This window comes from Pangasianodon hypophthalmus, chromosome 8 (assembly GCF_027358585.1).
Source record: "Pangasianodon hypophthalmus isolate fPanHyp1 chromosome 8, fPanHyp1.pri, whole genome shotgun sequence".
NCBI classification, from domain to species: domain Eukaryota; kingdom Metazoa; phylum Chordata; class Actinopteri; order Siluriformes; family Pangasiidae; genus Pangasianodon; species Pangasianodon hypophthalmus.
The window spans coordinates 7,225,035-7,242,405 of NC_069717.1; the positions used below are offsets into that span (position 1 = coordinate 7,225,035).

Sequence of the window (17,371 nt, forward strand, 5' to 3'; positions counted from 1 at the left end):
CATCAGTCTCTTACCTGGGATTTCTCAACCGAAGCGTTGTGTTTGTCACACATGGGGCTGATCTCCATGCCTCGTTCCCTCTCACGGTCTCCCTGGCTGAAGAACTCCTCCATGATGCGGTCTGTCCACTGGCGGTACAGCTGCAGTGGCTTGGTGGGGTTACTGAGGTCTGCACAGTGCACCATGTTCTGTAGCACCTGAGACACAAGCAGCCAAAAAATCACTCAAATGATGCTTCCTTACTCTCCTAAAGTTTTTCAGTGCTGTTGAATTCTCTATTCTGATTGGTAAGGAAGTGATTATTTAACAATTTCTGGAGCAAGATTCCTGTGTCAGAGCTTTGTAACAGTTTTTCTGACATAGGAAAGTCTTCGAGACACAGAACTTTATGTTTTCTTTTTGACATGACAAGCTGTGTTCTTTTGTCTCACTAACTTCAAGAAAGAGAAAAAAAAGAGGCTGGTGAGAGAATGACTGTCTATAGCTATTATAATGTGATAACAAGAACTAATGTGCTTCATGGATGTATGGATGGATAACATTAAAAGTAACTATAAATGGATAAAATATATGGCGTCATTCTTTAAGTAATAGTTAGCGTTTGCAAATTGATGTGGTATGAGAGGAATAAAAAAAACTTCCGGATGTGTGTTACTGGAAAATAATCAACTTCAAGGTGGTAACACTAACTCTTCTCTGTCTGAGCTTTGCATGTTATCAAATTGCAATGGTGAAGGCATTTTTGGAATTGATTGTTATATCGTATATCTTAAGAAAAAGTGAAATGATTGTAATATACTGCAGATTTCAAAAAGACTTACTACTATAGTATGTTTAAAGTAAGGATCTAACCACTTAAACTCTGTATGTATTTCTCATTTGTTCATCTTAAAGCATATTACTCAGTAACTACTATAAATAATTTATTAACTACAGTAAAGCTAATAGGAAAGGTCTGTAGCTATGGGAGTGAGAAATGCATGAAAGTCTGGCCTTGCTCATGGCTCCTGCGAGTTGAAGGAGTTATTGTAAATGTAATCCATCACACTCATGTCATGTATACAACACTGCCAGTGTTATGTGGATAATTAACCTGTATCCTGTCTGAATAATTATCCAGCAGCAGAACTCCAGAGCTGGTCACTTTTTTTGTCTCCACCATGGTTTTCAGATCCGCCAGTAAATTCATGTGTTTCGACATGTCTGTCGCCAGAACCTGCACATGACCCAAAACACACTCATTAAAAAGCCCTTTAACTGTAATGACAGCACTAATAATGAGATAAAGTGCAGATAAATAGTGTGTAACTCACAATGTCGATGACCATCTTGCGCAGCGACTGTCTCTGTTTCTTGGTGAGGTTCTGGAAGATGTCACAGTTCTCCTCCTGCAGAAGCTTAAAGCCCACAGCCAGGTGATGGTTCTCCAACACAGACGAGTCATTATACATAAGAGCCAGCTCAGAGTCTGAGGAGAAAAATATAAATCGTTTACTCACGTATATAACAGATTTCATATACATTAATCTTATTAGACATGTATATGTATATGTATGTACAGAGGGGTGACAAACTGAAGGAAAATCCTGGTGGCTCTGTTATGCTGTGTATTTTTGCTGCAATGGTTTTGCTGCATTTCTATCCTGATGGGAGTGGTCTCTTCCAGGGTGACTCCGCCCCCCATCCAGAGTACAAGAGGGCTCACTGAATGGCTTACAGAGTATGAAATTTATGTGAATCATATGATATGGCCATCACACTCACTAGATCTCTGTGTTCTGTACCACCGTCATCAAAACACCAACCGAAGGAATTTCTTTTTGAAGAACACTATTCATCCTTTCAGAACAGGTCCATAGAGGTGTAGAATCTAAGTTTAATCATACGGAAGCTTTCTGGTGGCTCAAAAAACAAAAATGGTGTTTTTTCCTTTACTTCGTCACCCATTTGTATGGGTGCATTTATGTATTTGATGCTATCTTTAATGATGACACAACAGTTTCCTTTCTTACATAATGAAAGCCCCTATACTGAGTCCACTGTGCTCGGCCCAGAGCAAAGTGCCTGCTGTAATGGCATGACACGCGAGCCTGGCTCATTCTCAACAGCATCTTCTGTCACATGCACTGATAGCTGTTCCGCACAGCTTGGGCACGTGAAACAAACTTGACTCTACACTGCCTTAAGTTCTATAATACTTCACACAATCTATTTGTGTTATTTGAAGGCCAAAAAAAGTACAGAACATTTCACAAAGTGCAATTTTAGAGCAGTTATTCTAAGAGTGGCAGCTTGGAGTCCATACTAGATTTATTTATAGAGGACAGAGGCAGAAACACAAATAGATAATGGGTCATGGTGACAATATCTTGACTGATAAGCCTGTTCTCACTCTGTCAGCTTGATGTGCTGCGCTGCTGGCAGGGGAGAGCACACAACTTACTAGTGTTAATGAGGAACTGGTTGGAGACGCCAGGATGATCGACATCATGTATCGCGCTGGCAAATATGGCAGCAAGAATCTCTAAATCTGTGAAAACAGCCTATTGAACGAAACAGAGGAGAAAAAAAGCATTTGTTTACTTGGCTAAAATAACAGAAATACAAGGAACACAACACAATCTGGTTTAGAAGTCTAAAAGACAGAAATGCAGTCAGCAGATAATCAGTGCAATACTGTGTTATTATAATGAAGTTATTCAACCAAATCCTCAGTGTGTTTACATGCACAGAAATATCTGATACCTGCAAAGAAACGTATCTGGCAATAAATTTGAACAACACATTTACATGCACTTAAGTAATCTAATAATAAGAAACTCACTTGGGGGTTTTCACACGAGTCTGCTTTCTTTTTATAGTGTTACTACAAGTAGCCAATCTATTAGTATAACTGCATTTCCCTGTAGTTTAATTCAATTCAATTTGTATAGTGCTTTTAAAAATAGAATTATGACAAAGCAGCTTTACAGAAATCTGGATTTATATATAAAAGATTCCATCCTCTTCTTGGTGACACTGGATAATGCAATTATAAATCATTACTATTCTACAAGTGTACACTATAAAGTCAAACAGTACTAAGTGTGTTGAAAGGATTCATATTGTGAATACGAGTCCTGGGATGAGCGCAGGATAGTGTTTATGATTACAGCAGCTACTTACTGCAACTATTTTATTGACTGAGTAGCATGATAATGGTAATAAATGCTACACTGTTTCACATAATTTTAAACCATTATTATTTATATTTCTTGTTGGTTGTTTGGACTGGAGGTTACTGGATGTTAATGAGTCGCTCTCATGTCACTTTATATGGAAAGATTTGGAAGTTTTTATAATTGCAAATTACACATAATGTTATCCTTTGAGAGAGGTCACTGTTTTCACAGAGACAAGCTTTTTCCTGGAATCATCTGATAATATTTGCACACATGCAATTAGGTAGAAAAACAAAAGATACAGATTAGCGATATACATATGCTAAATAACCCAATTACTGAGCTAAATTCCAGAGAAAATATAGATTTATTCAAATTAAATTTATTCTCATGATTTTAAGAACCTAGTGGGTAAATGCTGCTGGACACACAGTGAGTGAACCTCAACTTCCAAACTCTTGACTGAATTTAAGTTTTTCATAGCTGGTGTGATAAATCAAATGAAATGAAGCAGGGCAGATCCTAAAACTGGAGAGTGTTGTGTGGTACCTCGAGAGCAGGGCTGGAGAGCAGCACATGAGTGGATTGAGTCACATCGGCAGCGTGGATGTTGTTGTGGTAGGCAACATCGCTATGGTAATGGTCTTCTAACGTCATCAGATACGTTATAAAAGTGTCGAGTGGAATTTTAAATGTTTTTAATAAGTCTCTCTCCTGTAAGGTAACAGATTAAAAAAATCGACATGAAGACGCACTAAAAATAGACATGAAGACGCACTAAAAATCCAACAGAAACTGGAACACTAATGCCAACTGGGAAAGTCATACAAATGGAACAAAAGAAAAGGTCCACACCTGGAATATTGTGTACATCATAACTGTTAAAGGTCTGTTGCCAGAGAACTCTGTGACTTTGAAAACATTAAGGCCCCATTTGTTCACATCTTCAAGCTCCTGAAATGGAAAAAAAAACAAATGTGATGTTTTATGAAATAAACTGTGAGAGTATCTGCTGTTCTCTTGACGATAAATTACATTTCCTCAAATCCCTGCAGTGCACAAGACAACCAGGATTATCCATCATTTCCCAAACAGATTCAATAGCATAAGAACAAAACAAACAAAACAAAAACTTAAATAAAGCTATCTGAATCTGTTGCTGATGTTTTTGTTAAAAAAAAAAAAAGTGAGCACTTTTTTTCATAAATGAGAAAATGAACAGTACAAAGTATGAGATCATTTCAACATGTGCCACTGCATTCATCATTTCTTTGTCCAGTGACATACACACACCTTGGCCAGTGCTTCCTCTGTGTCCGTCTTGACTCCGAAGCGAGGGATGTTGGAATTGGTGAGGCTGGAACTGTGAGTGAGCTTCTTCACGCCGCTGATCTGGGACATCGGCCGCTTCTTCTTCTCCTTGTCCTTCTGTGATTGTGGAGACGGCATTTCCACTTCATGCTGCTTGTCTGCCAAGGCACGCAAACACACACACACACACACACACACACACACACACACACAAAAAAAATAGACTGCATTCATGTAATATTATATTCCATGTAAATTTTTTTATATTAATGGGTCAACTAATCAGACTTGTAATTATGGGTTTAATAATCACTATGTTCAGATTTCAGTCCCTTGTTTGCCAGTTTTGGCATGAAAATGAAAAATATCTCTTGATTATTTTCTGGCTAGGACACATAATAAAGCATTTACACTAGTAAAATCAAGAATTTACTTTAATGATAAAATGTAGGTATGCAGCAGTCAGCTAGCTAAAAAGGAATGATTTTTTAAAATAAAAGTAATTCTCTATAAAGCAGTATGAAACTGTATGCTATTCTACAATTTCTAACAACATTATCTCATCTCTGCTTGCTGTTCATCTAAACCAAATCTCTGGGGACCCCATACCCACAATTTAAACTACATCCATGGTTCCTGCCATTATGACAAGGTTATGAAACATGTTTATGATTCTTGTTACCACTTACCTAAAAAAGTACTGGAGATGAACTCAGACACCTGGTTTCCAGAGCGGCTCATTTCAGACAGGTGGGTCAGCTCTCGGTTCAGCATCCTCTTGAACTGCAAAGGCACATATATGCAGAGTTAAACATTGCCACATACAGAATTTTTCTGTATCATTTCCAACATGAACTACCTAAATAATCAGAAAATATTTAAATTGCTGTTGAAATGTCACATGTAAATTGATATAAATAAAACTGACATCTTAAAAAATCTCATGTACAGGTATCTGTACTCCCTGTCCACCCAAAACAAGATAAAGACCAAAACAAAATTCTAGATAATCTCATCCTGTACTTATTTTCAGTCTGTTTGGCTCCAGATGGTCTGAAAACTCAAGGCCAAGTTTCTCAGACGAGCCATAACACATGAAGACAGAATCCTCACTATCTCACACTTAGAAAAACGAGGTCACAGTGACACACTCAGTCACGGGGTAGGAGGCCTCGAAAACACGGGCAGCAATGCAAGACTACATGGGCAGCAATACAGAAAGCCAAGAACCTGACACTATGCAGGATGAAGGACAATGTCAAATCATTTTTAGGCACAGAGGAATGAGAATCATTACAAAAGATTTACATGACAGAAAAACTGTGTGGGAAGTGAGACATGGAGATGGCAGCAGTGAGGAATCAGCTAGACACTAGCAAGATAAACAACAACATTTGGCTGTACATTTAGAGTCATTATCTAAGAAATAACAGCAGTTGCAAGAGAAGCAATAAAAAGAGGTCAGACATTCACAACCCTACATACATAACTGCCAGCTCAATAACTCCATCAATCAATAAATCAGCTCATTTACACATCCATGCATCTCTCTCCTCTCTCTTTCTTTCTCTCTCTCTCTCTCTCTCTCTCTCTCTCTCTCTTGGAGTGCATAGCTGTTCCTACATAGTATTTTGTCATTGTCATAAGACAACCTTGCAAAGTGCTAATTTATAGAAAAAAACCTTCACAAAAACCTTCATTCTTTACCCTTTAAACTCTCAGGGCCTAATGGTGGGTCAAGACTCTTCACTAAATTCATCAATCAATAACTCAGTTCATTTACACATCCATGCATCTTTCTCTCTATCTATGTATGTATCTGACCATATGGTTCTGAGAGTATATCTGTTTCTGTGTCATAAGAAAACCTTGTATCTCAGAGGTACTAATTTATAGGAAAAGGGCCTGATAGATCAAGAGTCCTCTCTAAATTCATCAGTGAACCAGTTAATTTACACATCCGTGAATCCCTCTCTCTTTCTTTGTTTATGTTGAAGCTACATATTCTGACAGTACATCTGTTTCTCAGTGTTGTAAGAAAACCTTCCATTTCTAATGTGGTAATTTAAAGGAAAGGAAAATAAAACCCTTCATTATTAACCCCTTAAACTCTCAGAGTCTAATGATAAGTCTAGACTTACTTTTGATAAGACTAGACTTACTTAACTTTTCCTATTAGTTTCACTGAATAATTTTGAGTAGTTATTGAATAATATTCTTTTGCAGCAGGTCATACATCTACATCGCCACATTTACAACAACTGGCTCATTAAATTCTTCAATCAACAAATTAGCTCATTTACACATCCATCCATGTCACTCTTTCTATCTTTCTCAGTCTATGTATGTATCTGACCATATGGTTCCGACAGTGCATCTGTTTCTCTGTGGTAATTTATAGGATAGGGGAAAAAAAATCTCACTCTAAACCTCTTAAACTCTCAGAGTATAATTATAGACTCACATAAGACTCACATTCCTTACTCTTATAACTAGTGCATACCTTTCCTGAATAATTTTGAAAAGTTACTGAATAATACGCTTAAAAAGAGGTCAAACATCCACATCCCTACATATGTAACAACCAGCTCACTAAATTCCTCCATCAATAAATCAGTTCATTTACACATCTAATATAATATATAACCTATAAATGAATTATTAATACACTATTATACAATTTTAAATGGAGATGCAATGATTCTTGGGAAATTTATCCAGGTCATGTGTCAGCAATTTTGCAATCTGGGGTGTCTGTCTTTTATACTGATTATTTTTTTAAAATACTCGTTTCATACTCATTATTTATGTCAGTGTGAATATCGAGTTTTCATCTGTACTCTACTGAATCCTAAAGCAAAACAATGGATTGCTCTGTGCATCAGTGAAAAAATGTACATGTTTAAGTCACGACCTTAAAGACTGAAGGTCTGATAGCCAATGAACTTACAAGATTTTACTGTCATTCATTTCTATTGGTCCATTTGTTATGAAATGTAAAGGGCAGCTACTGCTTAAAAATAGTGTAAATACAAAGAAGAAGAAAAAAGATCATCAAGTATTCAAATAACAACCCTATATAATCAGATGATTATAATTAGATAATTAGATAATAAAAATGGAGGCACCCCTTATTATGAAACCATATGTCAATAACCAGCTTACCTTTATGTATCCCCAAGAAACGGTAAGCAAGTAATTTGCCTCAGGCATTTTGAGAAGCAAGCTTGTCCGTATAACAGATAAAAATAGCACAGCTTAGCTGGAGAGATGAAAATTATAATAATACAAAAATATGATCAACGCATTATGACTGAAATATTCCTCATCATACGTCCACAATAATCTAGAACACCAGCACAGTCCAGACATTTCTCCAAACGATCCAAAACATCATTCCTCAATGTAACCTGCATTTATCATGTATACAGCTGGACCATATTCCAAGTAAAATAGACAAATGAGCGAGCCGATAGCATCTTTCTAAGCACGCAGCGAACTCAGAGATGCTCATGCCCGAGAGGCAGAAAACCCTCCATCAACAGCTTCCAAATAAGGCTCTGTTTCACACCATCATCATTCAGGTGAGAGCAGCTCAGACTGCAGCCCCCGCTCACTCTCCGAGTATCAGGCTGAGTATATTGCTTGAGCTTATTGGTCAGACTGAGGTCTATGCAAATCTGAGAGGTGGGATCTGTCTCTCCAGCACTGTCCCCCTTCTCCAGAGCTGTGGAGCTCAAAGTGAAACGCTTGGAGCAATCCCCATGATACCTGCTCATAAGCAAATGAACATGGAGTACTGTATGTGGGGGACTGTGCAAATCGTGTGATGCTGCTCTCTGTGTTTGTGTGTGTTTGTGTGTGGGTGTGTGTGGGGGTGTGTGTGTCAGAGTGAGGTAATCAGCACGACATGACTGAAACGTAGGTACTGTCTCATCCTGGGGTATAAAATATTCAGCGAGAGGAGGAAGATTCACAAGTCTCGCTCATGTGGAGAGTCAGAGAGCATATGTGAGAAGCTATTATAATGATGTTGCTCAAGGAGACTTACTTTTTCATATGTAATCCAAAACCAGGTAATTACATGCTCAAAAGATGTAATTGAGCGCCATAACACACAAATCCGTAAGTATTTGGACAGTGACACGATTTTCGTAATTTTGCCTCTGTACACCACCACAATGGATTTGAAATGAAGCAATCAAGATGTGATTGAAATGTAGACTTCCAGCTTTAATTCAAGGGGTTTAACAAAAATATTGCATTAACTGTTTACAGCCATTTTTTACATAGTCCCTCCATTTTCACAGGCTCAAAAGTAATTGGACAACTGACTGATAAGCAGTTTCATGGCCAGGTGTAGCCTGTTTCCTCCTTATTTCATGGAGTTGAATTTGCATTTGGTAGCTGTTCATGGGAACTCTCAATATGTCGTCCCAAGAGGTGTCATTGCAAGAAGGCCTTCATTAGGCTGAAAAATCAAAACAGACCTATCAGAGAGACAGCAGAAACTTAATGAGTGGCCAAATCAACAATTTGGTACATTCTTAAAAAAAAGGATTGCACTGGTGAACTCAACAACACCAAAAGGCCTGAAGACCATGGAAAACAGCTAAAGTGGATGAATGCAAAATTCTTTCCTTGGTGAAGAAAAGCCCCTTCACAACAACTAGTCAAGAACAGTCTTGAGGAGGTAGGTGTATCATTGTCAAAGTCTACAATCAAGAGATGCCTTCATGAATGTAAATACAGACAGTTTACCTCAAGATGCAAACCACTGGTAACACTCAAGAACGGAAAGGCCAGATTAGACTTGCTAAAAACCTCTAAAAAAAAGCCTTTAACAATATTAACTTGTACCAGAATGATGGGAAGAGAAGAATATGGAGAAGGAAAGGAAGGGCTCATGATCCAACACATACCACATCATCTGGTGGAGGCAGTGTTATGGCATGGGCATGTATGGCTGCCAGTGGAACTGGGTCACTGGTGTTTATTGATGATGTGACTGCTGATAGATGTGGCAGGATGAATTCTGAAGTGTATAGAGCTATACTTTCTGCTCAGATTCGGTCAAATGGTGCAAAACTGACAGGATGGCACTTCACAGTACAGACGGACAGTGACCCAAAACATACTGCAAAAGCAAGCCAAGGCAAAGAAATTTAATGTTCTTAAATGTTCAATGACCTCAACCCAATTGAGCATGCTTTTCACTTACTGAAGACAAACCCGAAGGCAGAAAGACCCACAAACAAGCAGCAACAGAAGGCGGCAGCAGTAAAGGCCTGGCAGAGCATCCCAAGGAAGGAAACTCAGCATGGGTTCCAGATTTCAGGCAGTCATTGACTGCAAAGGATTTACATCCAAGTATTAAAAATAATCCTAATATTTATGATTATGTTATCTGCAAAAATGGCTGTAATTCCTAAACAGTTAATGCAATATTTTTGTTAAAACCGTTGAATTAAACATCTTGATTGCTTCATTTCAACATTTCAAATCCATTGTGGTGGTGTACAGAGGCAAAATTACAAAAATTAATTGTGTCACTGTCCGAATATATACAGTATATACATATTTATGCAATTATCTAATCAGCCAGATAGAGGTCAAGAGCTTCAGTTAATGTTCACATCAAACATCAGAATGGGAAAAACATGTGATCTTTGTGACTTTAACCGTGGCATGGTTGTTGGTGCCAGATAGGCTGGTTTGAATATTTCAGAAACTGCTGATCTCCAGGTATTTTCAAACACAACAGACTAGAGTTTACAGAGAATGGTGCAAAAAAAATAACATTGAGTGAGTGACAGTTCTCTGTGTGGAAATTCCTTCTTGATAAGAGAGGCCAGAGGTAAATGGCCAGATTGGTTTGAGCTGCCAGGAAGGATATTGCAACTCATATAATCACTCTTTACAACCGTGGTGAGCAGTATCAGTATGAAGTGTGTGTGTGTAAATTATACATACATCTTGTTATAAATATAATAATAAGCAATTGAATAATGACTAATGAAATTTGATGTGGATGAAGTATATACACTGGGCTGAGGTTGTTTCTGGAATTTGGTTCTGGATGATGGAGGAATGTAGGATACATTGAAAGCCCATATTTGGATATGACACCTAACCCTCAACTATCATTAGCACACCATGCGTGGGATATGATTATTAATTAAGGCAATGACCATGAATGTAAATCCTGTGATAATCAGCTATGGTCTTTCAATAGTCCCAGAATAGATCCTTCCAATAGTGTGGACAGTAGAGGAAGAGGCTGAGCCGAAAGGGTGACGTGGGATTGTTTCACACTTCTGCTCCCTCGGAGACGGCGGCAGAACGCTGCCTCATTTACAGCTTTCCTGGAGCAGATGAGCCAGTCATAATCGGGCAGTGTGGGCTCATGCGGACACGCGCGTGTGTTGTTTCTATTGTCGATTTGTCTGCAAGGTGTTAAAACACTCACTCTTGGTGGCGAACGGAAAAAAAAATACCAAGATGTGAGCCAATTTTTAGCTGTGATTTCTCTGTAAATGTCTTTTTCCTGTAGACAGAGATCTAAATAGCAACTCTATTTTGAATGTGTGGCATCAATTTAAAAATAGACCGCACAAAGAACTGAAAGTCCATAGATACAGATTTTATGTAATAATGTCAATGAAATATTATTTTCATAACAAAACACTTTCCACTGAGAGAAAATGTGTATGGAATCTGTTTATTATTAATGTCAGCATCTAAAAGCTTGACTTTTATAGCTAATACATACACGCGCACGCACACCCGCACACACACACACACATACACACACACACACACTACAGTCAGCCCCACAATTACTGACACCCTTCATGAGCAAAGTTAATAAGCATTATTCACAATGAGTTTTCAACTTCTCTTCTTAACAAAAAACACACAAATTTTTTACAGGTTTCTCTAATATGTGGCAAAATTACTGACACCCTTAAGGAATATTTAAAATAACTGCAAGCAAATTGTCATTCTTTTAAATTTGCTCTCAGTCTCCAGGAGTTCTCTCACTGGTCATTATCTATTTCCATGGAGTATAAATACGAGGTTGCAAACAAATTAGCTTTTTCAAACACCTGCCATTGCAATATTCCAACATATGGAACAGTAGACTATTTAACCAAAATTGGACCTATGAAGAGACCAAATCTCACAGAATTGCCATTTAGCTGATTCTTGGAGTTGTCAAGATCCAAAGAGAAATATTAGATGCCATTTAGATTTATTTAGAAATGTTTAAAAAAAACTTGTGTCACTTTATATTTGGTGAAAGAACAGGGAAAAAGTTGGCGGCAAATAAGGAAAAACTATTAAACCATTTTTTAAATTTATATCTTGGGTCTGTGAAAGGTACTATATATACTGTATTTTTGTGGGTGGTGGTTGTGGACGTAAGGTTAAGACTTGATACATTCAACAACATAATAAACCCAAACCACAAATCAGTGTTTTATCACAGCCATCTCTGTCTCCAGATATGAACCATAGTCAAAACCTATTGTCTGAATCAAAGACGGCATCCACATGCAAAAACTTAGAAATATAAAGAACGTTGAAATTGTTCTCCATGAAGGAAGACCAAAACCATGAACCAAGATCCTTGATCGTTGGTAAACCAACCTTGTTAGACACTATAGGAGGAGACTCAGTGCTGTTATTCTCTACAGGGTTAAGGTTTCATCAAATATTATTTGTGGGAATGCCAGTAATATGGAAACCAGTTTTCTTTGTGGAAGGTAACATACTATGTTACAGAGTTCCCATATGTGTAAGCCCAAAATGTCACCCATATATACATACAGTTCTCTCAGAAAGTATTAGAACAGCAAGGCCAATTCTTTTGTATATGCTATACACTGAAAACATTTGGGTTTTGAATCAAAAGATGAATATGAGACAACAGATCAGAATTTCCTGATACTTCTTTCATTTCCTGATATTTACATGTACAGTAGATGTGTTAAACAACTTAGAACATGTCACCTTTGGTGGCAGACCACCCAATTTTATGTGAGAAAAAGTACTGGAAAAGATAGTAAATTAAAGTAAAAAATACTTAATATTTGGTTGCTTTTGTGATGCTTTTCCAGGCTTGTTTGTTTTGGGGGTTTCTCTCTTCAGTCTCCTCTTCAGGAGGTGAAATGCATGCATTGGGTTAAGGTCTGGTGATTTACTTGGCCACTCTAAAACCTTCCAGTTTTCACTCATGACGTCCTTTGTTGTGTTGGCAGTGTGTTTTGGGTCATTGTCTTGCTGCATGATGAAGTTCCTCCTAATTAGACTGGATGCATTTCACTGTAAATTGGCAGACAGAATGTTTCTGTAGACTTCTGAATTCATTCTGCTGCTACCATCATGAGTTACATCATCAACAAAGATTAGTGAGCCCGTTCCAGAAGCAGTCATGCAAGCCTAAGCCATGTTTCCTCCACCTCCACCATGCTTGACACATCTAGATGTACGTATAAGGACATGAAAGCTGAAATTCTGATATATCGCCTCATATTCATCTTTTGATCTCAAACCCAAATGTCTTCAGGGTTTAGCAAAAACAAAGATATTCCCTGAGTTGGTGTTTTGCTGATGGTGGTGGAGAGCGTTGTGTAACACATTGCTCCAAAATCTCGACTGTAAAAACACTTTTTGAGTACCAAAGCTGAACTTCTGAGGTAATCTCCTAAATACATAGAAGCAACTAAATAGTTCAGGACAGTTTTTTTTTTCCAAAAATGGCACTACTGTCCACAGTGATGGATAAAATTTAAAATACTGAAAGGCTGGCATACTGAAAGGCTGGCATAGTGAAAGGATGGCATACTAAAATGTTGTGTAATTTATAACTTCAGTGTCCTGAGTTCAATCCTCTGCTGTAGTTACTGTCTGGGTGGAGTTTCACATGTTCTCACTGTGTCTCCCTGGGTCCTCCAGTTTCCTCCCACCTCCCAAAAACATGTCAGTAGGTCAATAAGCTATGCTAAATTGCCGCTAGGAGTGAATGTGTGTGTCCGTGGTGCCGTGCAATGGCCTGGTATCCCATCTGGGGTGTATTCCTGCCTCAAGCTTTGTGTTCCTGGGATAAGCTCCGGATTCACCGCAACCCCGACTGGGATAAAGTTGATACTGAAGATGAATGAATGAATGAATGAATGATAATCTTTTTACAGTAACTCAACAAATCCACCCTTTTGTATTCTACATTCTTCTACTGTCCATTGCTCAGAACCAAATTCTAGAAACACTCTCAGTCTAGTGCATACACTTCATCCCTCCATCATTACTCAATTACATATTATGGGGCCCTTTTAAAACAACCTATAGGTATATATAACTTACACACATATCATTGGAAAATGCTCATGCAGTTTGTCTCTTCATAAACAGTTAAAGTATTTAATTATGAAAAATAAAGCACCAATAAAAAGCGACACTGAAACTGACACCGTATACTGGATTTGTGTTGTGGTGCTGCTGCTGCTGGTGGGCTTGAGCAACAAAGCAATCTGACAGGCCTTGTGTGTTACCATGGATACGTGATGGGGAAAGGAACAGGCAGTCGAAGTGGAAACAACAAGACGTGAATGCTAGGTGCCCTTACACTAATAGGTGACCACTTCTGTAAGATCCTCGGCCGTGTATGTGCAGCATCAGTGGCGTGCTGTAAGCGTTGGGATTTTGAGCGGCGGCGGTGTTGTGGCGCAGCTGACTGGCTGGGGCTGATTAGCATGCTGCATGTGTGCTAAGACCCTGATGGAGAGTGTGAGCATGCTCAGTGCAGCAGACAAGCGATTTTCTCTTCCATCATTGTAAACACTCAGAGCAAGGCTTGGGCTTACAGAACCGAGAGCTTCACTATGCAGTGCGGAATGGCGCAAACAAACAAACACACACACTCACACACACACACACACACACACACACACAGAGCAACCAGGCCTTGAACAGACACAATGTGCTGTGAGGTTATTGACAGGTAATGCTGCTGCTCCAAAAATGTGTCACCAGGGACAGTGCATTAGGAAGGTCACAAACCAGTCGATCTAAACATGAAAGATAATGTGACTGAATGAAGGTTTACACTGAACCTGTTAATGGCTTAATAAAACATTCCCAGGAGTAGGAAACAAAGAGGCCTGTGAGAAACTGATGAGTAAACAGGGGACTCAGAAGCAGAGACATGAAAACAAACACTGAAAGATAGCTCAGGGTAACTCACGAACCTCACAAGAACCATTCTATGACACCTGGACCACTCTGTGGCATTACAACCATGACCAGAGCCAATCAACCCCCAGCTGAAGTAAAGCAAAAAGGTGTCAGTCTTACCTTGTTAGAGGCCATCTCGCTGACCGAGTGCCGGGTCTGCAGGGTCTCCAGCTGGTCTAGGCACCAGTCAAGCTCCTCCAGCGTCTCAGTGGCCAGCTTCTGGTAGGCCTCTTCTGCGGGGAGAGAGGGGAGTGAGGGGTCAGTTCTGAGGCCCTTCAGTGGACTAGCTGAGGCTCCCAGTAGAGGGCCCAAACGGCCATACAGCGCCATGTTGGGGTGTCCTGGCTGGATGCATGGGTGGTTCTTCATGCTGTGCTCAGACCCTCCACGGTGAACGTCAAGGCTCCCAAATTGAGCCAAAAAAAACCCTCCCCAGTAAAAATATACAGAACCTCAGTCAGAATGGTAATCCTCAAGTGGCAAAGTGAAGCCACAGGCCGCAGTCGAACCTCATGGGAACAGTATATCCCTAAAGAAAACACACACGTAAAGGGGCCACACACGTACATATGACAAAACAGACATACACACAGACACACAAACACACTCACTTACTCACACACACTCACACACATACACAGAGCGATGTATCCAGTGATCTAAGGTCCAATGTGCTGTTAAGCGCAGAGCGAGTGTCCCAGTGCTGGAGTTGCTTGCTGCTCGTGAGCAGGCCCATCTCTGCCCAGCAGCTCCTGCTTTACATCCACAAGCTTTACATCCATACAGACCAGCCCAGAACAACGGCTAAAGGCATGATGTCTGAGCAACACAGACATACACACACATGCACACACAGTGTATGAAAGGCTGACGCCAACAGATGACCGGTCTCTTCTCTGTCTCTAGTCTTCCAGCAGTAATAAGGGATAAAGAGCCAGAGAGGAAAAAAAAGAAAAGACTGTCAGCTGTGTGTGTGTGCTAGTGCGGCGGATGCCCTGTGTGTGCGGGGGGCGGCCGTGGCGCGTCGCTAGCCGAACGTGAGCAGAGCTTCCCTCTAAAACAGGAGCCTGAAGGCTGCCAGTGCTGCGCCGTGGAAGGATAGAGCAAGCTGCAACCAAACCATGGCTTGGAGTATACAGGATTCAATGAGGAGGAAACAAGAGGAAGAATTTGCTGCATACAATGCACAGGATATGGTCCTATAATTATGTTCAAATGATCAAAACTGAATCCAACTTCACCAAATATAATTCAGTAAGTAAGATAAACAGCACCTAAATGGAGCCATGGTGTTCCCGTCTCTGGACTATGGACTATGGTAGGGGGCAATTCTGCAAAGGATCATAGTACATATGATTGACTAGACACTCCATTTTTTTTTTTTTTGGAAAAAAAAAAAAAAAAAAAATTAAATCAGAATTTAAATTAAACTAAGTATAGGGAGATATTTTCCTCCTTTAATTAAATAACCTCCTTGGGGAGCACAGTGATGCATCATATACATGTAATGTAATATACAATGTATAAATGTGCAGGGTATTAGGCCATCAACCCTTCACTTATTCTGAAGACTATTATAACTCTTTTAAATACATTTCTAAATACATTCGAAATTCAAGTCGTGACAAGTTCTGCTTGATCAATTCAAATGAAACTGTGGGATACTTCTCTGTTCTCTAAAAATCACTTATCCTCACCATTTATACAGTATATCTATGTGCCATAGTGAACTTGTACTAAAATGATCCCTGACTCAGGTTTGGTAAGAGTGCTAGTGAACGGTAGTGCACGTAAGCATGTGTAAGGTGCAAGTCTGAGACATGAAGCACAAGAAGCACATGGTCACTCATCTAACAAAGCTCGGATTATCCCTGTCACTTTCCTTCCTCCTTCCTTCCTCTTTCTCTTTGTCTCTCTCACTCTGCTTCTCTCTCTCTGCTACGCAGGACTGGGGTGCCACTCTCTGAAAGGGACTGCACTGACGTCAATGGCATTCTTCTCATGCTTAGTGCGACACCAGACACCAGCACGAGCGAGGCCACTGGCTCCGTGGACAGCAGGGCTGCTAAGATATTCCGGACTGGATCACAACAATCCGGATTGGGGACTCTGAATATACTACTGGCTCAGTGTTCATCAATATAACATTACCTGTAGCATTACATTAAACTCTGTAGCATTAAACTCTTAGTGATACACCTGCTTAGAACACAATTTGTAGGAACAGTTCATCCAAACAAATTTCCCCTTAACTGAAAATGATTAGCTGAGACATGTTTGGTGCCTGAAGTTTTGCGTATGCACTGGAGCTAGAGTTTAGGTGATACAGACTTTTATTACCTCTTAGAAAAATGACCCTTGTAGCTGTAGTGCAAAACTAAAGGAGCAAATGCCAGAACCAAACCTTTCCTGATTATTTGCGTGACTTTAGGATAAGAGGAAAATTGTGGTAATTACTGGCTAAACTATTTCTTTAAGAATTTTGTCTAGATGGAGTAATAATATGTTTTAAACTAAAACACTTCTTTCTAACGGATCTTTACAAAAATATACATTTACAATATATACTGTATTTTTGCATACTATTAAGTTAGTGCTTTATTTAATGTTAGCTTGTTAGTTGATAATAGCCAAGTTAGCTAACTACTTAACTAACACACTTT

At 39.3% G+C, this 17,371-nt stretch overlaps 1 protein-coding gene across 5 annotated transcripts in view; it reads right to left on the bottom strand.

Moving 5' to 3' along the window:
- The window catches only part of pde4d (phosphodiesterase 4D, cAMP-specific), a 139,111-nt gene that overhangs the window by 5,925 nt on the left and 115,815 nt on the right, over positions 1–17,371 (bottom strand). For all 5 annotated transcript variants that reach the window (XM_053236478.1, XM_026928265.3, XM_026928267.3 and 2 more), the window contains exons 6-14: positions 14,829–14,941; positions 5,162–5,255; positions 4,455–4,630; positions 4,017–4,115; positions 3,711–3,875; positions 2,444–2,543; positions 1,314–1,468; positions 1,094–1,216; positions 15–197 (exon numbers count right to left, since the gene is read on the bottom strand). In XM_053236478.1, coding sequence (XP_053092453.1) covers positions 15–197; positions 1,094–1,216; positions 1,314–1,468; positions 2,444–2,543; positions 3,711–3,875; positions 4,017–4,115; positions 4,455–4,630; positions 5,162–5,255; positions 14,829–14,941 — 1,208 coding nt within the window. The remainder of the gene's footprint in view (positions 1–14; positions 198–1,093; positions 1,217–1,313; positions 1,469–2,443; positions 2,544–3,710; positions 3,876–4,016; positions 4,116–4,454; positions 4,631–5,161; positions 5,256–14,828; positions 14,942–17,371) is intronic.